Consider the following 25,035-nt stretch of genomic DNA (forward strand, 5'->3'; position numbering starts at 1 on the left):
AGAAGTGTAGGTGGTGAATGTGGGTGTCTCAATGTTTGTGCATGTAGCTTAACTGCTGGCTGTTTAAGGACACATTAAAATGAAGTGTCCTTGGAGTCTGTTATTCGTTGACAGGGGTCAACAAAGGGCTTGATCTGATCCAGCTGGCTTTAATGATGCTGAGACAGGAGAGGCAAACCCACTCACAATTCCAATTCTCGCAAATCCATGGCTGTTTCAAAACTATGGAAATGTATTCTAAGCACTAATATGAACAGCAACATTTTTGATATCTTTAAGATTATTAAAGATAACTTGGACCAGGCTTCCATTAAGACATTTTCAGAAAAGAAAAGCTGGGTTTAACATGGGAAAACATACACAGTAAATGACAAAAATGAATAAATAAATAAATAAATAAGTGAAGCGAGCCCACAAAGGTTGAAATCTTGGTAGAAACATGAAAAATTACTTTCTACTCTCAGACACTTGAAGCCCCTCAGCCTTTGTTGGAGACACCACCACCACCACTTCACTGCCAGCCGCTCTGCTGAGGGACGGCAACAACATCTGCTAGCTAAGAGATTGATTAATTGGCTGATCAGGCGCCCGCGGTGTAAACTGATTGATTGATCATCTTGGGGTTGGAGTTGCCTTTATCTAGAGCCCTGGGGAGCGAACCTCTGGAGGTCCCCAGTCATCTGTCATGTCCAACACACAAGGGAAGATGAAGGAGAGATGAAGAGCTGCGGGTTCATTACCAAGACATGGGGCGCATGTATGGAGGAAGTCTCAGCCAAGATGGGAACAGGGAGCATGCTTAGAGAACAATGGAGTTGGGGACAAAGAGACTGAGGATGAAAGGAAGGGAGATGATGTTCTGGTGCTATCAAAGAGACATGGATACAGATGTACATGAAGGCAGAAGGAGAAAGGAGTGCTACTAAGGCAGGAACAACAGCACAGCAGCAATATTGTCCCTACATGGACAAAAAAAAAAGCTACAGCCTGATGAATCTGACAGAGCCACCTGAGCCACTATGCAACACTAAACTGACAGAAAATATACTGAAGTTTTGAAAAACATTTTTTCAGGATGCAGAATTTTTTGATTTTCTGGACATACAACCTCTACTCATTTATAATTCCTGGCTGTGTTTCTGTTTAACAGCAGGCACTGAGAGTAACTGAATACATGGAGCAGAAGGTGGCAGATGAAAACAAGTGGGGAGAGGGGAGAATGCTAGCATACACTCAGTCAGATACATAAACCAATGTCAGAAAATTCCTTTACTTGACGGCAGAGGACACGGTGACTGACCCGAGAGTGGAAAGAGCCATATTGCCTTTGGACAACAGATGTCCCCAGGGAGCAAAGTTAATGAGAGGGAGAGTTGGTCGAGGAGAGAGAAGAGGTGGAACAACCTATAGCAAAAAGAAGGCGAACAGGGATAGTGGAAGGGAAGACAATTGGAGAAGACATGCAGGGAGGAAAAGAGACAGCCTCGGGATGTGTTGCTGACATTGGACCTTATGGACGACTCAAGCGGTGTGAGCTTGGCATGTCTGTGTGCACGTGCCTGCGAGCATATGAATCCTTACCTGCACGTTTAAGAGCATCAAAGTGTATGTGTAAGTGGCTCAACGCTTGCATGATTATGACTGTGGGCATACTGTACAGCATGTGTGCTCACGCTGTGTATTAATGCATATTCATCCCAGCCAGCAGCAGGTGGTCTTCTCAGGCCTGATGAAGCTGAGAGGGTGCCATCGTCCACCTTCAGCTTCTGCCCATCAAGCTCTTGCCGGCAGATTCAGGGTCACCTCTAATTCACTAACCTCTTTAGACAAATATATGCATTTTCCCCTTTTCCTGCTGCCTGAACCAACTCTTAGTTGTCACCGAAACAACAGTAGAGTGATGATCGGGAATAGAAACAGATTAGCCTGCTTCTTCACCAACAAATATGTATTCTTCACCCAATTTTCTCAAAAGACTTCCCACTTGCCGATATAGTGCTGTGTTGTTTCTTTTTGACTTCTGTTCAAAGAAGTAGACTTTTAATGTAGTTTTGAGTGCTGGTTGGAATTGGTTTGTTTCCTAACTGGCCTTTGTAACCTTGTTTTGAAAAATGCTTTGCGAATCAATATCTGTTTCTCTATTGCCTGTGCCTCCATTTATTCTTTCCATTCTCACTGCTTCTATATCTTGCAATTTTCTGTTGTTCGCTGCCGTCTTGACTCCCCTCTGATCTTTGTTCCTCCCATATGCTTAAGTTCTTTCCATCGTTCAATCAAAATCACTCCCTCTAGCACCATTAGCTGAGCCGACTGTTCACTTCCATACAACCTCATTAATACCACTCTCCTGTCAGAGCCAACAGGGAAAACACAGAGAAAGACCAAGAAAATGGAAGGGACAAGCTCAAAAGAAAACACCTGTCATATTATATATACAAGATGTGAACTGGACTGAACTCACATGCACACAAAGAATTCTTTGCAAAACTTAGTTCAGGATGTTTGCTTTTCTAGCATTTGCACGTCAATATTGGGCCACGTAATTGTCAGCAAGACCAAGTGAAACAGAAAAACCAAAAGAAACTACTGCAAGACTATTTTCAAAACTCAATAATACTATCTGATGCAAAGAGGTGGTGACAATTAAATCTCCAGCTATGGTGTCACATCATACACATCTTAGGCATCCATCAGCCTTGGTAGCACTCTGGTTGGCCGTAAAGCGTCACCTTGGATACAGTTAAGTGTCTTAATATGCGTTTAAGTGAAGTTGCTAGTTTGTTTATCTGGCTTTGCAACTTTCTCCTCTGTTTCCATGCCTCAAACTGCTCGGTAGGAGCCTCTACAAACTTAGGAAGGCATTTCTGCACCTCTATCTCCAAACAATTTGTTTTGAGGCTACAGCTTTCCTGGTGCTCATGAACTCTGTCTTGCTAGGTGATGTTCTGGATGAGTCGAAGAGCACATGTGGAAGGGGTTGACCTTCTGTTGTTGCATGCACATTCCAGGACTTGCTCCATACATGAGGACCTCATGTTGAAGGCTCTGAATCTTGGTGTGTTCTGTCAACTTGCCACATCTTTGTCCATCTAGACATGGTGGTAGTTGCCTTGCCAGTGTTCTTGTTTAGCTCAGTGTCAAGAGAGAGGAAGTCTGAGATTGTCAAGTCCAAGAACACAAAGTCACAGACAACACTGAGCTATGGTGCCACTTAGGGCTAGGCAATATGGTCCAAAAACCACATATGAAACCCATACGGCAAAAAAAACAAGTGGCAAATGCTTTAAATTTCATAGGACAAATCTAAAAACAGCCAGTTACTCTGTCAGGAACTATACCATATTGCAATATTCAGGAAACGTAGTAAGACCATTTTACATTGTTCTTTATGATGTTGAAACTATAAGTGTTTCACTGGTATAGAAAGTTTTTCAGCATCCATTTTGGCACCTTCCAGCGCCTGTATCATAAGTGCATGAATAGACACAATAAAATCCAAATGGCAGCTGGCTAGACTTGGATTTTGCCATCAATGGCTCACTTAACCGCAATGGCGTCGTCAATTCACAATCTGCTAAGTGTGTTGATCCTGCAGTACTTTTCATAGTCGGTGTTTCCACATATCAACCTTCAAATGATAAGATTATATTTGTTGCTGGACAATACTGTGTCTCTCCTTCTGTTGCAGGAAAACCTGAAAGTGAGAGTCACTGGAACTGGTATGCAGATGGAGGGTGGTTATGTGGAGACAACACAGCCACAAATTTATGAAAGAAATGGGTTATGCAACACAACATCAGACTATATGGATATATAAACTTTGTTGGCTCGTCCTGTGCACTGTTAAAAATATACTGATATACCTTAAGGATTGATATACACCCAAGTCCTAGAGTTGCTAAATAATACATTTAAAAGTAACAGCAGTAATCTTTTTTGAATATTTCTCCTTGCTTCACTGAAAAGCGCAAATCTTAAATTTTATGCATATTACGTAAGCATTACTGGGTAAGGTAGCGTCTGTTGACACAAGTCAAATCAATTTCTCACACAAACAAAGATGAAAAGGCACATGGCACAATGAGATAAGTCTCAGCTTTCCAAAATGTTAAGAACAAATGAGGATGAATACATACATAAATACATACACCACCCAGTAAAGCCGAGTTACTAAATTGACTGTACAAGCTCTCTTGTCAGAAATAGGCTTTCCTGACACCAATATCCATCCATCAATCGAAGCGCTGCCATATCCCACCCCGCTGCTGGCTGCTTGCAGGGCCAATTAGTCGATAGGGTGAGTGCCTGGCGCACAGTACCAGACACAGGCCCTGCCAATTAGAGCCTAACCTCCCATCTCACCCGGATACTGGCATGGTGTGCCGGCACCACACCCTGGGCAGCGGTGAAGTACTGCCGCCAATATGTAAAGGATGGTTGAGTGGACATCCTCAAAGACAAGAGAAAGAACGTAACAAAGACAGGAGAGTGAAAGAGAAAAAGAGGGAAAATAAGCCAGTCATGTACTGTACACCATCAGTAAGAAGCTAGTAAAAAGCCCACGCTGAAGTTAAAATATCTGCTCATTTAAGCTGATATTTTACTGAACACAAACATTAAGTTATTCTGTTTTCACTAAGAAAAACTTTCAAACACGCACAAAGCTTGCTTCTAACCCATACGCTGTAATATTTTTCAAAACTGCTAAAATAAAGTTTTTCGATTCCCAAAAACCCAAATTTCCCAAAATGTAATAATATATCCACAATGATTGAAACATTTCCACTCTAATTCAATTAGTGTCATCTTATTAGATCTGTAATTGTATTTCAGCCTCTGGGCCAGTCAATATAATTCTGATAATGCTGGAGTATAACACAGAGTCTTTCACTTTTCTTAAGGCGAGTCTCGTCCAAATTTAGTGGATGTTGTCTGAACTATTGTGTGCCATAGAATAATGGGTAAATAAACACAGGAACCAAGACCTGCCCTGTAGGATTTTCTGTTAAAAAAGTCCATGTACACATTTTGTTCATTGCCATAGAAGAGAAGCGTAAATATCAAACTTGCCTCACTTGATTAGAATGCAGTACCTCCTGGCACAAAGCATCTCCACAGTACAACAAAACTCCAAATTAAAACACAAAATAATATATTCCCTTAGATGTTTGCATAAATATCCAGAAAAAGAGGCGACTTAATTAACATTTACTTTAGCTACTAAAATAGGCTTTGAAGATTAATAAATAAGTTAAAATCTCGCACTATGTACTTTATTTTTTAAACCCTAAATAAGTAATGACTTTCAAGTGTTGAAAATGTCTGTATGGAGGCTGTTTAGTGCCAATACAATTCTAACATTTGCCCAACAAATCACCAAGTGGGAACATTTTGTCCTTCACCAGCTGGAGGAAGAATCTCATTCTGATTGTCTGGGTTGCTGGTGGTTCGGGTTGGGCGAAATGAAAATTTTCTAGCCAGCCACTGTCAGTCCAACAACCAGCAACTGCTGATAGATTCACAGAGGTGGCCAACACGATTTGAAAGAGTCAGATCAGTGTTTCTTGGGCATTGATTTATTTGTGGTGGTCCACCACAATATCAACATCGACCGTGGCATATTGATTTTCAGTTTGTTTACTCTTTAAAATGAGCAAAATCTTTTTTCATTGTAGAGCATGAAGTTAACTGATAAATTAGTCCATCTGTTTTTAACACAATGCTGTCAACTCTTCAATTAAGTCATTATAAGCATGTAAGGAGGTGTGTTACCTTTCTATATCTGCAGCTTCTTATTGTGGCATGGAAACATTTGGTTTTAGTTGAAGCGTCATTACTCTAACTGATTCATAGCTGCTAACTAGGATTTACTGTCCAGACCAACCTGCAGACAGACGCTGCTGTAGCATCGCTTGAGCAAGGGCTTTGTTTCTGTATTATTTTTCCAGAACCGCAAACACTGTACACATTTGGACATGTTTTACTGAAATTTAGGCCATTCTGCACACTCTGTGGCTGATAAAATTAACTTAATCAGCTCTGTCGGGATGCATTTCACAGTGACTGCAACTACATACTGCTAACTTCTCAAAGACACACAACTTCCAACTGCCAGTTACTATTTGCAGATACTGTGAATTGTGCTTTACAGGTTAATTCCTTGACATCTCAAGAAGGCAGACCACTACCTTATCAGAACAAAATGACAAAAATCGCCAATGGACTCCACAATCAATCAACGATAAATGCTATTTTTGTCTAATCGTCGAACACTACTGGCGGTCTTTTTGGTTTCAGGTACCTTCAGTTTTGGGTCGAAACTCAACCTATGATTTTTGCCAGCTTACCACATTCATTAATCCATCTGCAAAGCAACAAAATCCTTCTTAACTTCATATTAATCAAACTAACTGACAACTCTCTTAAATCCTGTGACGCCAAGCCTGACAAATGTTGCTCTTACAACAGCTCAGGCAAGTGTATTCAAAGATAGGATGGGATTTGTCCTTTTCGAGCTGAGCAAACCCAAAATATATGTAAATCACAGTGTACCACTACCTCTTTTTATCTCATTCAAAAGTAAAAGACACGAGGACCTTTTCTCCCCCCAATCTCCCACATACTCTGTGATGTGGAGAAAAAAATAATAAGTTTAGAGAGAAAAAGATGTGTGTTTTTTTTTTTAAACTTTTTTTTAAATACCACCAACGGGCACCAATTCAAAACCCAGCAAGTCTCCTTTAATACCTGGGAAATTAAATTGTCGGCCCATTATCAGCCGGGTCCAGTCGTCTGTATCTAAAATGCAACAGCGTGCAACTGAAGTACACAAGATTTCCGCCCCCCAAAAAAGCTGGACATTTGCTGGAGACTGCAGTTTTGCGACTGATTGGAGAAGAGAGGACGTACAGAGGAGGTGGTGGTGGGGTGGGCTGTTGCATTAAAAATGTTAAGCTTCACCCAAAGTCATTTTCAAGCCAGCCAAGCATCAAATGGAACACAGTTTAAGGAAAGAGTAGGTACTGATTTTCTCTGAGCTCTGACAGCATGGACATGGTGTGAGTGTGTGTGCATGTGTGTGTAGGGAGCAAACAAATATTCTTGGTATGCTGCATTATCCCTTGCTGTGACAGTAGAGGTGGTGGAAAAATCATGGAACATCACATTACCGGCTGCTGTGTGTGTATATCTGTGTGTGTTTGCATGAGAGAGAGATAAAGATGGAAACAGAAGGAGCGACAAAAGCATGATAAACAACTAGAGGGCTGATAGGTGGAACAAGGCTCGGAAGAGAATATCTGCACATGTTGCATTCTGTTCTTACTGAACCTCATCTCCATATCAGTAATATATTTTTACGCTGCGTACAGCTTTGAGCAAAAGTGACAAAAACTGACAAGCACATGGATTAAGACAAGGTTTTACCTAAATCTATGTTGTTAATGCTTATTGACGACACTGAAGGTTTGTTTCCAACCATTATGCTCATTTCTGATAAAAATTAGTATTTTGATCAGGCTCATCTTTTCAGCTCTGTAAGGTCAGGCACACCATAAAAGACTAATTACAACCAGTAAAATGATGAAGAACCTCCTGTTAATGAGTAGAAGTGATACAGTAGACTCATTTGGAAGTTTTTTAAAGGCACACCTAGCGGAAGCTACTGCAGTCCTAGAATAAATCTTTCATGAAGGTGATAATGAAGGTGTGAATTTAAGTTTATGGTCATTCTGGACACTGCAGTTAGTAAAACTGTAAAGTCACAGCAGTTAAATAGCATATCCTTTTCAATAAATGAGCCACTCTCCACTGTAGGAACTTACTGGGCCATTTCAGGGCAGCCAGAAACCTTAGTCCGACCTCAACCGACGCCATCCCTGTAGAACCTCTTTCTGGGCTGTGAGAAAAATACCTATGCAGGGTTCTCTCCTCCTTAACATCACCATCAACAAAGTCAAATTTGTCATGTAGGACAACATAAACTCTCAATCATTCTAATTTCTACATGCTCATAGAACTGGTCCAGCTACTTGTCTTTGTTTTGGAGCACTCTGGAGTTAACGCTGCAGTTCAGGCCTTTAGATCCTCCACCACAATGGGAACAGAAGACTGAAAGGACCGATTACGAGGCCCCTCCTGTCAACATTTACATCAACTTGCACCGGCTCAAAGTTCCTACAATGGAAAGTGGTCTAACCTCTTTGTATGATCCAAAATAGTTTAAAAACTACAAAACTAACTGCATACTTCTGCATAACTTCCCCAGAATGATAAAGGTAGCTTAAAGTTCCAAAAAACAAGACAAATTCAATTTAAGCTTTGAGTGTTTTGGACCAGTTGCAAGTCATAGACAAAACCGTTGCTCTACCCAAACAACAGTTTGGAGAGAGGAAAGATTGATGACTCTGGGTGTGATTGAAAAGTCTGCCTCGGGGTTAGAGCCTGTGTCTGGGTGAGACGCCATGGCCAGTGATTGATTGACCACTGGACCAGTTTGGCTCCACGGGGGAGCGGAGTCGTCGAAAATCAAAAGAAAAGGACAGCAGAGGTCTATGATTTCATTAAAACACAGATGTGTGGACTGAAAGATGGACGTAGACTCTGAATAAAAGAGTCACATGACTCACTCAGGCCATGTGCAAGTATATCTCTGTCAAAGTCTATGATTCATCAGTGTCTAACAACAAGATAGGATCTATATTTAGCTCATTCATACACTCAGTCTTTTTGCTTTGTCTTAAGATGATATCCACCTAAAACAATCTACATCTAATTGTTGTTGATAGGTGACTAAGAACTAATTAACCTGTAATCTAATTCAGGGTTTTTGCTGACGCCATCTTGACCAAATAAACCAATCACAGTTGTTCCATACCAGGCTGTTGATTCATTTGTCCACATGCTGGCAGGTCTTCATTAGGTTGCCAAGCAAGCAGAGGACAAAACAACACAGCGATGTGACTATTTCAGTATTAGATTGTCAGGATTTTTGTATTCGTAGCCTTTATAAACTGGGAAAATGAAGCTTTTTTTCCTCCTGCTCGAGACAAGCAGCAATACAACAACTGTACAAAAACCAAGGCTCATTTACATGCTATTACATTTCAGTCACTCAACATAAATCATGTCCGCTCAGCTTATTTAAAGAACACGAAAAGGTTAGAATACCACAGAATATTACTCCATGTAGAAATCTCATAAACACCGCTATTCTACTAATATCAACCGTATGGTGTATGCCATTGTTCTCCTTTCCTTTACTGTGGTTCCCCGTGAGTGGCATAACATGTGTGATCGCTGACACTGAACATGTTCCCCTCAGACAACAGAACCCCAGAAACCCAACATCAATGGCGATGACAACACACACCCCTGCCTACACGACTGTGAAGTTTCAATTACCGGTAGACTTGCTGGCTGGATGCTGCCAGTCAGCCTGACAGGGGGAAGGGAATGACTGGTGGTGGAAAAAAACCTGAAAGCCAAGCACTCACACCACGGTGGTAGACATCATTCAGGGCCCTGGTTACACTTGTGATTTATCATAAAATATACCTGACTGCATAAATTGACATGTTTAGATACCTGTAATTGCTTGCTGTAAAAGTAGATGAAGAAAACGCGTTTGCTTTGACATGCTTGTAGCATAACTGACAGGTTGGCACCCTCACACTGTGGTCATCCCTCAATGTTCATTACAGCAAATATAAAAAGACAAGGTTCAGACAAGGAAAGCAAAACAGACATCATTTGTTTAATATAATGTATAATATGACAATAAACTATAACAGGAATATGCTAAGAGTCAGAATTAGAACCAAAATATACACAATGTGAATCGATAAAACCTTAATGTTACCCAACATTAGTCTAACCCAATGTCTTGGGGCAAATCTCCAGAATGAGTGTCACTGTAATTGGTGCAGCTCTGGCTGCAAAGCTTATGGCCATTATAGGTGAGCGTGGGGAGGCATAACTGCTCATAGCTTTGCTCTCATTGTGAGTGAAGTAGAGGAGGGAATGTATGGGGTCCTGCTGCTCACCGTGACCTGTATCTTAATGAGGGGGACAAATCAATACCACGCTACAGCTACCAGAGACAAAAGCTTATTTTCAGTGGCAATGAACACAAGCGTAAGGCTCAGGTCAACTGATATTCAATTCAAACGCAGTAACATTGCATCTAAATTTGTACTTCATGTTAAATGTGCTTTTTTTGTATGTATGGTATTTATTCATGCACACACACTATCTTTTATACAAGAAAAACACTCAATTGTGAGCTTCAGCTTTTCTTATTTTTGACAGACACGAAAGTTTTAATATCCCCCACCTTTCTGCTCGCATCCTCATCTCTCCCATCATGTTTTCTGCTTCTTTTTTTCCCCCATTCGCATTAAACCAACAAAGAAAAAAACAACAGTCCCCCACAGTTGGACAGATGGATTGATTGATGACAGATGCAATGCTTACCCATGTAGGCAACGCTCTTCCAACTTTTTCACTTTGCACAATAGTGGGGAGGAAAAAAAAACACACTGTCATTTCTCTTGACACTAAAACTGCTGGTGGGCTGAGATAAATCCAGCAGTTTTCAAAACACCCTCACTTGTTTCAGTAATTTAAAAAAAAAACAAGTCATTTTCTGAGAGCACAGCAGAATAACGGGTATCACTCACTCCGAACATTGTGAATCGACACTAGACTTGCTATAAAGCTAAGTTAAGATAAGCAGGGGGAAAAAACACGACATTGTGCATTTCATCAGGTTCTCCTAACAACTTACTGTACCGAAACTACTGGAGGGTTCAGCAGTTAAATGTAACAGAACACCCTGCATAGGGAGATGCAGTCAACAACTTAGATACTATATAAAAGCAAGAAAGATAGCAACATAAAAGTTTGATTTATAACAATGAACTGATTGATTACTAAATGTGCACGGCCTATAAGATAATACATCAGGTGTGACCAGGTTTACTTGAAAAAGGACTGAACAAATCACCTCTGAAAGCTCTATCAGCCACCAGATTATGTGCTTAGTACAGCAAGCCATAACGTTTCCCTGGAGCTCCTACTCGATCAACTTATTGACTTTGCCCAGCAATCAGAACCAGTTTCACCTTCCAATTACTGAAGCTTCTGTGCTTTGCAACAATGCAAATTTAATTTGCTGGGTAACCTGTGCAGAGGTGGTTTGATGAGAGGGGCGGTTTAAAGCACCTCATGTGAAAATGAGCAAAAGAAAAGGATGACACACTCATATTTCAAGTTGAATATCTTTGCAGTTGGTCTTTCTGCTTCTTTTTGAGTCTACAGAAATATAGTCTCACAGTAAGACACAGAGGAGCAGAGAGACAGACAGACAGGAGCTGGGGACTCAAAAGACAAACATGTTTTATGTTTCATAAAAGATGAGTTCACTGTGGGTAGCAGACAATCCGAGAGTTTGACAAACACAGAGTGAAATGACAATGGGTGGGAGACGTCTTGGGTGAGAGGCTGTCTTTTAAAACGCAAAAGTCCATTTCCAGTTGAAAAGAACATTGGCTGTGCGGAAGTGTCTGACTTGACAATTACATGAGTGGTGCGAACGGCACTGCGTCTCCACTGATAACCCGTCGGATTCTATTAAAACTCCGGCACTCCAAGAGGAACGCTCAAATGGAAGAAATTATCACACAGACACACACACACAGCCTGTTTTAAAACAGTAACACTCTCTGACAAAGATTCTTCTGCTGCTTTTTGTCTGCCTTCAGGAAGCAGACACAAACTGGAAGGAGAATAGAAACCATCAGCTGGATTTAAGTGGAAAATATAAGTTACAGACAAAAAAAAGAAACAAAGGCTGTATACGACCGTGCGCTACGTGTGCTCATTGTGTTAGTGAATGAGAAGCCACTGCAGCGTTTTCTATCTGTAGTTTCAAAGGCTGCTAATGGCCCTAGGTTAGCCTTGGGGCTACACGCGATCGCTTCATACCTTATATGCGGAAAAGTTCTCCTAAGTGCAGTGCGCTAATACTTCAGGAGCATGGCGGCAATGATATGCATAAAGACTCTCCTGTGACAGCTCAAAAAGACACACCACCCACTACGCTGCTTCATCTATAACACATACAAAGCAGGTGCTACTTCCTTGCCCTTCCTTCCCGCTAACCTTCACCGCCCCTCATTTCTCGTGTGTCTCGCCCTACGAAAAACAACATAAATTAAATTACAGGAAACCTATGACCGAAACAGTTTTCTTCACAGATGCTGAAGGGAAAAAACACATCATATCATGTGTCTGCCCTCCTTTCGCCATCCCTCTCCTCCCTCTCATCGCCTTTTTTTTCTTTCGATCTGAACGCCGTTCCAAATGAGGGATCCCTCATACACTTGTCCTGCGGCGAGGAATCACGTCAACGCTCCTCTCCTTCTCTCTCTCAACAAAATGATTCATTTTTCTATTACGGCGATGAGCGTGTGAAATGAGCTATATAATCAATAGCATAGGTTTGTAAACAGCGGCCACACTCCAGGGAAAATGTGTTTTCTTTTTGAAAACAATACACTGCCTGTGCGTGTGTGGTAAAGAATGCTCATCTGACAGTGTTTACAAGGGCAATTTACAGGAAATAAAGACACAGACTGGACAAAATGAAGGTATATTTCATAACAGGCAGGGTGACCAGGTAGGGATTTGGAAGAGAGCCACAATATCCTAGGACAACAGAGAGATGTTTACTTCCTGCATGACCGCATGTTTAATGTGAACTGAAACTCTCCTCTGACTTTGTATGATGTATAAATAACAGAAAACATGAAAATTTACTCCTTTGTGTGTGTCTCTGCTGCGTATTCCTGGCAGTGAGGGTTGACAAAGTCAAGCCAGTTCTATGAAATACTGCTCACAGCGATGCTCACACACTCATAGCCCCAACATTTATCACTGCACTGCTCATTCGCTGCCGTTAACAGCCGATGGGTTCACTTCTGTGCGTATGTGTGCAGTATAACAGAAATGTGTGAACATAAAATGGGAAAATAGCTCTCCTCAGTGAGTCTGTGCTTGTAAGTTCATACAATTAAAATGTTCGGTGTATGTTTGACACTGTGGTGCAGATTCTTGTCCATCCATCAGGGATCTTTAAGAGGGTGACATAGGGGTGAAGTCACTCTCAGCAGTCATTGGGCAAGAGCCAGGGCACACCATGGACAGGTAACAGTCAGTCACAGGGCTCATACATCCATTCGTGTTCACATTAACACCTGTCTAACTGCAAATTAACCTAACCCACATCTTTTTACCGTGAGAGCACAGAGCGGAAGTCCATGAAGGTACAGGGAGATCATGCCAAGTCAGCACAGACAGGCCAGATGGTTTGAACCACCGTGAAGCCCCTGGTGCAGATTTAACCAATTGAAGTAACGATAGAGTTAAGCAAGTTTCATAGTAGCTGCTATATATCAGCTAGGTTTAGTGGATAAACTTACAAATAGTTGAGCACGGAGCCTCTGATCCTCGGTGGCAATCCTCTCCCTGATAACAGCCTGCTGGAGACTTTCCTCGCCCACAGCACGCTCCAGACAGAGGATCCTGGACACTTCATCCTGGACTTGGGAGTTAGCCTCAGCCTGAGCCTGTGCCGATACCCGGGCCTTCTCCCTCTCTAACCTGCAAAGCATACATACCAAATGTTTAGACATTTTACATAGCTGACATTGCTCCAAAAGATTTTAAACCATTTAAAAGTTGTTGTTTTGTAGGAGAGGTATGGCTTGCAAGGCACAACACAACTTATTCTAATTTCAGACTGCATTTGATGTATAATAACAAAGTAAACAAGGATGATATGGACTATTCAGTGTCATTTTCTCTACTTGGCTATTAATGTGTGAAGGCGTGTTCGCCATAGTATGTTGCACTGTCCACAATGCTGCACATCAAGGCAAACATATATGGAATCTTTAATCTCTGTTTTGCATGTTTATGCAATTCAAAACCAAAAGTAACCCATTCTCAAACTAAAAACTTCAAGAAAAATCTTTGATGCCTAAGTAAGTTCAGAGAGCAAGTGTTATTTTTCAGAGCAGCAAATGTTTTCTGTCAGCATCTTTGGTGTTTATTCGACCACCCATGTTCCTATGACATGAACAATTGAAAGGTCACAAATGTAATTACAGTGCTAATAAAGCATAGCTATAGGCCGATATGCTCATATATTGATTTTCATTTTGATGTCAGAGTCATCCATATGCGTATCCCTGCTATTCCACAGCCTGCAAAGAGGGGGCAACATTGAGAGGTGCTGGTCAACACAGAAAAAGTTAAACTCACACCCAAGTGTGACAAAAACCAGATGAGCTGCAGTCAGACAACCTCTAAAAGACAAACAATTTAAGTCAGCTCCAAATAATTGCACCACAGACTGATTTGACTATCAATATGTAATAAACAAAGAACACTAGCATTTAGCCAAAACAAGAATCATCAATCCTATGAAGCAGTAGCAGAGAGGGAGGCAGTACGCTCTCTGCAGACACAAGACCACCATTTGAACCCTGTCACTAGGTTCTCATAGTTGCCTAGCAACGCACTCCCTACTCGGTGACAGTGTGCTTGATTGAATAAGGAGGAACATCCCTGAAACCCTGAAAGTCTTTCTGTGGTAGGAATCAAACAGTCGTGGCAAGGTAAAATAAACACAAAAAAAGACAGAGCGAGTGCCGGAGTGAATTATGACAGACTGAACGAAGACGGTGCGGATCTTAAACGTCTGCCTAAGAAAGATCCAAAGGCAGCACTGAAAGATACCCCTGAGGAGAAAAAGGATGCCTGAGAGTGACTGAGAGCGTTAACTTGTTACATGACACATTTCCCAAAAGAGAAAATTACTCAATACACAATTCCTTGACATTCAAATTACCATCTACGCACCTCAGGAGAGGCCTGATTCATCAGTTATTGTGTGATGTCTATAATGAAGAGATTGTTAAGGCACAACAGTTGCTTTTAAATGAGGGTTCATCAGAAAAACACATTTTTTCCATCACTTTTTAAGTACTCATGGGCAAAGTGAAAAGTCTCATTTGCAGCCTCATCAGGTCTGTGCACTGCTCATTACGATCATTTAAATGCATCATCCTGCACACTAATGTATAGTTACAGGCATGGGTACCTAGGTGGCTTTTCACCTCTTGGCTCTGTTTTTCTTTCAATTATCAACACCTGCTAATCTGTCAAAGTGACAGGTTTTTATCTTTTATTCTATTTCAGAAATCTCATTTATCTCTTCACTCGCCTGTGAAAACATCCCAAATTTAGACAATGATGAATGGTGATGGACGGACTATCTAAGTGATCACTATTCCAAACCTTTGGCTTTGAGAAGATGACAGGTAGGTCTAATAAAAGTATGTCTGATGTCTTAAAGCTGCCATTTGCCCTGTAACGCCACTAAATGTCAGAGAGCAGGGGAGATCGAGATTAGATGGGGGAGACAGAGGAAAAGGACAGAAAAAAAGAGAGGGAGTAAGGAGGGAGCATGAGCAGTGGCGACATGACATGTTTGGCCCTGAGGAAGTGAAGCAAAGAAGGAGTAAGGCAGAGAGTGGGAGAAAGAGATGGAGGGAGACGGAGAGAGACCAGCCATGTCCAGTCTCACAGTCCACTGGGCTGCACACGTCAGCACACTCCATCCATCATCAGGCTCCGACTCACGCACACACAGACACACGGGGAGCGTCCTAATGGCCTTTTACATTCACCATTTCCCCCACGATCCACGCCTCCCTGCCTGCATTGCTAATGCACCTTAGCTACCTTTACTCAAGAAGATCTGGCTAGGGCTGCTGCTGAAACTATGATTAAAGAGGGACAGTCTCCAAGATTCTTACGGAAAAATAACTATTGGTGATACTCTTGTCGGTCAGCAAAAGCAGCAAATTTAACCTTTATGATGTTGAGACTTTGAACAAACGTACATCTGTCTGACATTCACAGCAAATGAAGGTCTGTTTTTAAAACCGGTCACTAAACAGTTTAACGTGCAAATGGTCAAAGTGTTCAGATGTTTTAAGGACAACCGGCATTCTCCTACACACCAGCATCATCTGCATGAAGAAATGCAATTTTATTCACTAAATAAAACATTGTGGCCATGAAGCAAACTCTGTATAAGTCATACTAAGTTGAGAAACAGCAAAAATATTTAATTATTTTTATTGTACTGAAAAGGTTACCAAAATCTTTCTTTAAAATCTTTTGTGGTGGGATGAAGTGAAAATCACAAGCTCTATATATTGCCTATAAGGAACCTAAAAACTATCAAATGTCTGGTGACCAAAAGCAACCCCTTGGACGGGAGAAATAAAGGGGACCAAGAAAATAGACAGCCTAGCAAAAAAAAAACTCTTTCTACTGACTTCCTCACAAGTGCTAACCCAAGCAAAGACTGCTATCACTAGCTGGATGCTATCTGTCTGCTTCACCTCTATTGCTTTCCAGTCATTATTGCCCTGTCTCTGGGATATTGGACGCATTTTTCATTCGACTGTAGAAGATTGGCACTGGGAGGGAAAGGGGGGCTTTGAGGTAGAGAATGGTTGAGTCAGACAGAGAGAAGAAAAAAGACAGTACCTATGCGGGGAAAAGGAGAAATATCATGTCTCTGGAGGATAAGTGGATGCTGTTTGGCCTGGTTCTGTATAGAAAGAGAGGATTATCTTGGCCAAGTAACCAGTGTTTGGATTGTTCACTGAATCGAGCCTTAAAAACAGAAAGATGGAGAAACAGAACCAGTGAGGTGTCATTAATTTGGAGAGGAGCAGAGTGCGAGTGAGTCAAACTTTGTCTGGCTTTTACAGAGAAGTAACTCACAATTTTCAGGAGGAGACAGTGAACAGAAGTACTTAAGAGAAAAAAATACACAGATTTAACATCAGAGATGCTTCACCAAGCTTTTGCATTGCACACTTTCTAATACAGCCAAGCTAAAAGTGAATTTCGGGGGCCAATATCAAAAATAAAACACTCTGATATCAATATATTAGCCATATTCCTCAAATACAGTATATGTTAGGGTTATATGGAAAAAAGGAAAATATTTATTGACTTCAGAGCAATGAATTTCACAAATTAATAAGCAACTTGACTCTCTGCTAGACTCCACATCACTGTCTGCTCAGCTGTGACATTTACTCTGCTACATGTGCTGCCAACAGTTTTATAAGCAGCAGAGTCTTAAGACACTATTTCCAAATTACAAGCATCCCAAGCATCTTTTCTTGCATTACGATCTGCACAAAACAAAGCTTCCATACTAGTGCACAACGGACAACATATACGTGGATGCTGATATATCTGTGAAAGAAAAATACCAGCCGATGTATTAGCGAGGTTCCACTTTACAATGGCAAAGGTGAATGGAGAAATGGTCAAAATTAATGGAGAAAACCCATTAAGCCATCATTATTGAGTACTCCACGGGTAAACATCATCAACCCTGCACAAATATGAAAACAAAACACATTTTGAATTCATGCTTCCTAGCTTTCCCCCCGTTAATTCACCACCAGCCACCATGTGTCTCTTTCTGCAGCTCTTCACCCGTTAATGCTTCCTATTTTCTATCTGTCACCCGCACAAGATGTGTCTCAATAAAGTGTCGCAGGATGGGTCCTGACAGACCTGCATAACAGCGCAGTTTTGACCCAAGTGCCTTGAAACAAAAGCATTTAGAGGCCCAATGCAATATTGATGTTGGGAATAATGTCGCAGAATGCTGGCGATGAATATTTAATGGAGCCATGCACTCTCTCTGACACACATAATGCATACATACGCCACACCTGGCTGCAGGTGCTCTGAAATGCTGTGACACTGTTACAGTGAAGTGTATGGGAAACAAAGCCAGTGCAGTGGAAAGATTTAGAAAAATCCCCAAACAGAAGAAAGAACATAAAATCCTCTTTTATTCTTCCTCCACTTTACCCACAACTATGTAGAGATAACCGCAATAGTCTTAGCACGGCAATCAAGCTTCATCCGCTTTCTGTCAGAAGAGGATAACACTGCCACTCTAACCTCGCCTTTTCACATATCAGATCAAGTACATAAAGCTCAAACTCCCTAAAAGCAGTCTCTCTATTTAGCAATGTGAACAAGTTCAGGGCCTGATGCTTATCATTCATGCTTATCCTAGAGTTAAAACATTAGGATGACACTAGATATGACATTTTTTTAACGGAACTCCCCAGAACTGACTCAACAGACAGCAGATTTGCCAGGAGAATGGACAGAGTCAATAAACATAACTGTTCTACTGAATAGGTCAGCAGCACTCTACAGTACTGAGAAATACAGATTTTTTTTTTTCCAGAAGAATTTACAGTTCAATGACTGTTACACTTGAAATGGCCTTATAAATTGAGGATGGCAGCACTTTCACAACAATGTGACTCGGTTCACAAGAGGCAAGAAAAATCAGTTGGAAGAAAATGCTTTGTGGATAATATCCATTCATGTAGGTAGTGAAAGACTAAGATGACTAGATCCCACACATATACCGATATCTGCAGAAAGAAAACCAACCAGAAGAGGCTGGTCCATAGAGGCCAGAGGATGCTCCTCCTCTGTTTTGAGTTGTAAGAGGGAGATTGAAATAAAAAAAAAGGAATAACTGGTTGATAAAAACCATTACAAAATCTCAGAATCATTTATAAGTTATTTTTAGTCTTTTCAATTGAAAAATTTTTTGAAACTTCAACACTGACACCTGCAGGGCAGCGATAAGGGGAAAGGGAAGCCAGTGTGAAGTGGTGGTGGGGGGCAGAGGAGGATGGACTCCTGCTGGCTTCCTTAGGGCGGCATCTCTTAATTCCACGATTAAAAATATATTAACCGATGAGGCAGAAAATGAAGGATATCCATCTCAGAAATGCATAGCGCTCTAGTACCAGGTTGTGCTTACTGTTTTAACACTGTAACGACCTAAGAAGGCTGTCACTCAAGAGTATGTACAGTTTATGGATTGCAGGCAGAAATTGTTTGAGTAAAGTTCACCAAAGGGCACCAAGACAAAGTGCTTAGTGATGGTTGATGCCAACTGGCCAGAGCTCACACTGTTGGGACATGCTGTAGGCAAATGAAACAACATATTATAGCTCAATATGCATGTATAACCAGGCTGTAATGGTTTATATCACATGGACATGGCTAAACATGTCTATGTGGGATAATATCCATTGCAATCGGTTCTTGTTACCAAATAATCGGTTATTGATTGATGCTGCTGACTGGCATTTAAGAAAACTGTCTACAATTTGCTATGCCCTATTAGCAACATAAGCTGATGAGAATGATTTTTGGACTACAGACATAGCAAGACTATACGTAGTGGTTTGTGGCAGACTGAGGTGCTGCTGCACTCTACTCATTCTGATTGGATCTAGTTTGTTTCTGAATGAGGAAACAGCAAGTCACAGCAGAGATTTACAAAGTTAGACAACATGGAAGATATTTTTCTATGTCCAGTTCTAGTTTTAAGTTATTTTAAAGTGTCTATCTGATCGTTGATTTAATCTGTAAAAATTCTGCATCAGAGTTACATATCTAGAAGTTTTTTGCAGAGATGTAACTCTACACTGTTGCTTCCTTTAGCATGTGCAGATGCATTAAGTCCTTGCCACCCTCTCCATCCACCCCTCACTGCAGCTCAAGCACACCAGCTCACCTTCAACTGTGCTCAAACATGTGCATGTGATGGGGGATTTCCAGCTGGATAGATGGGTGCGAGGGTGTTCCAAGCAGTGGCTAGTTGGTTTGGGGTTGACATATCCATTATGGTTACCATGATGCTGGTGGCTAGTTTAGTTTGGTTGTTCCAAAGGGGACGGATAGATTGTCACTTGCTGTATTGCAGGTGGTTTTCTCACATATTCACAAGGGTGGCACTAGGAATGGCAGCAGGTGGCAGATCAGGTTTAAGCAGATAGCTGGTGAGACTTTTTTGAAGGACTGTTCACTGGTTGCTATGATGATCACACTGGTTACTAGGGTGCATTGTTCGGTTATTCCAAGATTGTCCCCACCGAACAGGGTTGCAAGGAGAGGTTTAAGACGTTGTTATAACTCGTTGTGATTTATTTTGCTTTTGTGGTTTATTTTGCTTGTGTTTGTTAGAGTTTGTTAACAGTTCATCAACAATTTTCCAGTTGTAACCACAATGCAGCAGCAACAGCAACAGCAACAGCAACAGGTTATAAACCTGTAAAGATGGAAAAGGGCTGTGGTGTAAACTATGCATGGTATTATGAAATAAATATGCACAAATACATATTGCATAAATAGCAGAAATGCATATTGAATAAATAGCATAAATAAACATAGCAAATAGCACAGCAAGAGCATAGCAGCAGTTAAATAGCATGCATAATAGCAAACACAACAATAGCAAATCAAGCATTGCATTTGACACAAGCCACATAAAAAGCCACAAACAAAGCCAAGCAAGCCATGCATTGCATTACTGAAACCATTAAAATACAAATAATTGCTTAAGCTCAATATAAACCAATATCACATAAGCCAATTCCACAATGTACAAAAACTTTCTATTAGTAGGTTTAAAGTGCAGAAATAGTGCATGTAGTTCAACAGAGAAGGATTAACACAGCAATCCACTACTACGCCAGTTAAAAGCACTACATTACCCAGCAAGCATTGCTGGGAGGACAAATGGCCAATCAAAATGGCTGACAGAACAAGCAGCCAATCAGAAGCGTCCAAATATCTTAGCCAGCACGGCAAATCAGGAAGTAAAAATGAAAGCGCTCTGATTCAAAACTACTCACGGAGATCTTAAAATTACGGCGTTAAACATTACTCTGTCCACACCGATCACACACAAAACCATGATCAGTCCTACAACACTTAAATCCGGACACACATATATGCTAGAGACAAAAGTCAGCGGCACGGCGGCCCCACGAGCAAACAGAGTAAACCCACGTCTTACCGGTGGCGTCTCTCTCCTCACAAGATGTTTGCCAAACTACGTGAAGTCAAGCTACGTGATGCTTCCCGTTTATAGCCCGTGTCCCGGATACTAGTGTTTTACCAATGTGCGCGGCAGACAGGAAGGAGAACCTCCCACTTCACCTGTGTTTCATTACCGCTAATGCACCCGTGACGCTGACTGATTTAACCCGTGACTGACTGACTTAACACCTCCCACTTGACCAACTGATCAAAAGATCCAAGGCGGTCACAGATAAAATGCATTATTACATGTGTATAAAGGTGTTACAAGTTTTTTTTTTTTTTTTTTTTTTTTTTTTTTGAGCTCTGAGGCAGTGCCTGCAGAACTGATGGCCGAAGCAGTCAAAGTCACTGGTCTTCCACAGGAATGAGGACAACTAATCTCCTCACATCTCTCCGCAGGATGACCGACATCACCTGCTGAGTGTTCTTGGCTTGTCCAATTCCTTGAGAGGCAGAAAGGCCTGCACATGTTTTGACATCCGCATCTCTCACAAGTCCCTTCTTGTCAGGATACACGGCCTGGATCCGACCGAGCCGGAATTGTCCTCGTAACGCGTTGTTGTCAGCGATCCAAACAACATCACCAACTGCTACATTCCTCTTGGCCTGATGCCACTTTGGTCGAACAAACAGGTTGGGCCCGGCAAGTTCACTCCATTTCTTCCAGAACATATCCACACCAACTTGAATGGCTCTGAGACGACGCCAGGGATGAGTGCACAAGTCGATTCCTTCAGTGTCGCCTCCTTGTCTTGTCCTTCCAAGGAGTAAGGTGTTAGGGGTTAGATACTCTATGGAGTCCTCTTGTGCTTGAGCCCTTGCGTCGATTGGTCTTTCGTTGGTGAGGTTTGCTGCCTGGTAGAAGAGTGTTTGGAGTTCTCCCCAGGTGAGTGAACTTGTAGTCCCTCCAAGACTCATGAGAGCCCTCTTTATGAGCTTGACAGCTGCTTCTGCTGCTCCGTTGCGGTGAGGTGCATCCGCTGGATGAAAGTTCCATGCCCACTTCGTTCCGTGTTTTGCGGCTTGAGCTTCCACTGATGATCTCTGAACGGTGGCCAGGTAGGTATGCTGGTCTTTCAGGGCGGGTTTGGCTCCAATAAAATTGGTCCCATTGTCTGACCACAATGTTCTTGGATGGCCCCTCAGTGCTACAAAGCGGAAATAAGCTTGGAGGAAGCTTTCCGATGATTGATCATCCACAATGTCCACGTGAACTGCCCTTGAGGCCATACAGCAGAACACTATGCCCCACACCTTTTTTCCTGTTCTCCTTTTGACAGCATCTTTGATTTCGAAAGGGCCGAAGAGATCAAGTGTCGTGTACTCAAAGGGGCTGGCACGCTGAGAGCGCTCAGGTGGCAGGTCGCTCATCATTTGCTGGCACATCTTCCCTTCCTTTTGCGGCATGTTATGCAGTCATTGACGACCTTCTTTACTATTCGTCGGCCTTGCACTATCCATGCTTTCTTTCTGGTGTGTAGAAGTGTGGCAGCAACGCCCTCGTGGTTTTGACTGTGAGCTTCTCTTGCTAGTAGGGTTGCAAGCCACGACTGAAATGGGACCAAAGGAATGGCTGCACCATCCTCCTTCCATGCCTGGACTCGCCCTCCACAGAGAAGAAGTCCGGTTTTGTCATCTTTGTGGACCACCAAGCGGTTCAGTGTAGAGTCCTGAAACTGGTTGCCCTCTTGACATTCTAGGACAAGGTCTCTGAAGGCTTGCTCTCGCTCCTCGGAGGACAGGGTAAGGTGGTTTGCCTCCCACTTTGAGGAGTCAGAGGTCTTGAGTCTTTTGAGCCACGTTTCAGCAGCCCGTCGGATCCAGGCTATCGAAGCACATAGCTTGGACAGGGAACTGAACCGCTCTGGCTTGATGAGGCGCACTAGTCCAATCGCACAGGGTCCATCTGTCGGATGTGCACTTGGGACAGTGGTTGGTGCTGGTCCATTTGTAATTCCTTCAAGCTTGGTGAGCACAGCAGAGAACGCTTTACGTTGAAGTTGACTGACTGTTTCAGCGGCTGAAGGCGTGATTTCGCTTGCCATCTTCATTGGCCAACCAGACTCTGGCAACCTAAGGAACTCAGGGCCTTGCTGCCACTCTGAACCCTCGTCAAGCTCCTCAGGAGTTGCGCCTCTGGTAAGTATGTCAGCAATGTTTAGTTTGCCTTCAATCCACCTCCAATCTTCCACAGGCCCGGCCTTTTGGATCTCCCCGACCCGGTTAGCAAAGAAGGTTTGGAAGCCATAGCTGTCCTTTTGGATGGCTGCAAGGATTGTTTGGCTGTCCACAAAGTGAATCCATTGCTTGACTTTAATGTGGCAGTGCTTTTCAAAGTACGTCTTAAGGCGGGTGGCAAAGACTGCACCGCATAGTTCAGCTTTGATCACATCACCCTTCTGGTCAAGGGGGGTAAGCTTTGCTTTGGATTCGACCAACCTGATGACAACTTTGTCTTGAGTTTCCCACCGTAGGTACAGCACAGCTCCATAGGACGATTCACTTCCATCGGAAAAGGTGATTCCTATTGGTGGACCTTCAGCACCAGGTGGCGTTAGGCTTCTCTCAAACTTGACTTGACCAAGCCTTACGTATTCTTCAAAAAGCGTGACTGCAGCTTCGCGAAGCCTTGGTGAGAGTGGGGTGTCCCACGTGTCTTTAGAGGGGGTTTCTTTGCCAGCTTCCTGGAATGATTCTCGGACCAACATCACTCCTTTCTGTTTTGCTGGTGAAGCAAGACCAATGGGGTCATACAATGAGGCAATCTGGCTGAGGAGTAAACGTCGGGTCAAGGGGTTTGGTGTTCCCTTCCTGACATCTTCAGCACTTAGATTGACGTCAGTCCTCATTTTCCCCCTTCTCTTGGAGAAGTTGATAGATGTGAGCAGCTGTAGCTTGTCTGTCTCAGGGACATAGCCAACTCCTAAGGCCTTGTTTTCTCCGTCATGCATTTGGTTGGGCAAAACCAAAGTTTTGGGTATGGTTCTTTCTGTGCTTGAGCCTGGAGGCAAGGTGGTTGGGGATCCATTCCTCCCACTTTGATGCGACAGGACCCATGGCTTGAGAAAGAAACCGCCTGCTTTTAAGATCTCTTCCACACCTCTGGTGATCCTTTCCAGGGCTTTGGATCGTCATGCGAGGTCAGGATGTCATCCACGTAGCTATCTTCAACCAGAGCACGTCGTTCTTCCATCATGGCTGCAAATTGAGGGAGATTGGCCGTCTCTCTCATCGCAACCTGGGCGATACATCCTGCGGGTTTATCCCCGATATTGACTCTGACAACAGCATACACCCCAATATTGTCCTCAGGGTTATCTCGCCACAGAAAGCGGTGGAGGTGGACTTCTTCCTCTTTGAGCCACACGGAATTGTACATCTTCCGAACATCACCAAGTGCAGCATGGAGTCCACTCCTAAACCTCAGGAGAACGCCTCTGATGGGATTGAGCACGTCAGGACCCTTGTGGAGAAGGTCATTGAGACTGATTCCTTGGAACTCCTGGCTGCTGTTCCAGACGATTCTCACAGGGGTTGAAGAGGAGTGGGGGTTCGGTGCAACTAGATGGCTGATGTACCATTTAGGTCCTTTCCAACTGCTGATCTCCTCCTCTGAGAGTTTCCGAGCTGCCCCTCTTGAGACCATTTCATGGATCTGGTCTTTGTATGCAGCCTTCCACATTGGTTCCCTTTCCAACCTTTTCTCCGTGTTCCTGAAGGTCGCCTCCACTGCTTGCCGATTGTCAGCTAGCGTTGTGAGGTCAGCCCTCCATGGATAGGCTGAGTCCCAATGAGGAGAGCTGCTGTGATGATCTGCCAGCACGTATGTCAAGCAGCCCTTGATCTTTTCCAGATCCCTCTCTTCCTTGAGGGTCATTTCCTGTCCACCAGGGGAGCACTTGCCACACTTGCAGCTGCCACATTGAGGACTGCACGCTGCTCCGATGCTGTCCCATCGGAACCATTCAAGGATCTCCTTGTTGGTGGCAGTAGATCGAGCAATTG

The 25,035-nt window shown here is 42.7% G+C and overlaps 1 protein-coding gene across 1 annotated transcript in view; it reads right to left on the minus strand.

The window, feature by feature from the left end:
* chchd3a (coiled-coil-helix-coiled-coil-helix domain containing 3a) overlaps nt 1–25,035 on the minus strand; it is an 86,859-nt gene that overhangs the window by 41,568 nt on the left and 20,256 nt on the right. The window contains 1 exon segment of the mRNA XM_022195670.2: nt 13,482–13,662. Within this exon segment, the coding sequence (XP_022051362.2) occupies nt 13,482–13,662 (181 nt within the window).

The sequence above is a fragment of the Acanthochromis polyacanthus genome, chromosome 1 (assembly GCF_021347895.1).
Source record: "Acanthochromis polyacanthus isolate Apoly-LR-REF ecotype Palm Island chromosome 1, KAUST_Apoly_ChrSc, whole genome shotgun sequence".
NCBI classification, from domain to species: Eukaryota; Metazoa; Chordata; class Actinopteri; family Pomacentridae; genus Acanthochromis; species Acanthochromis polyacanthus.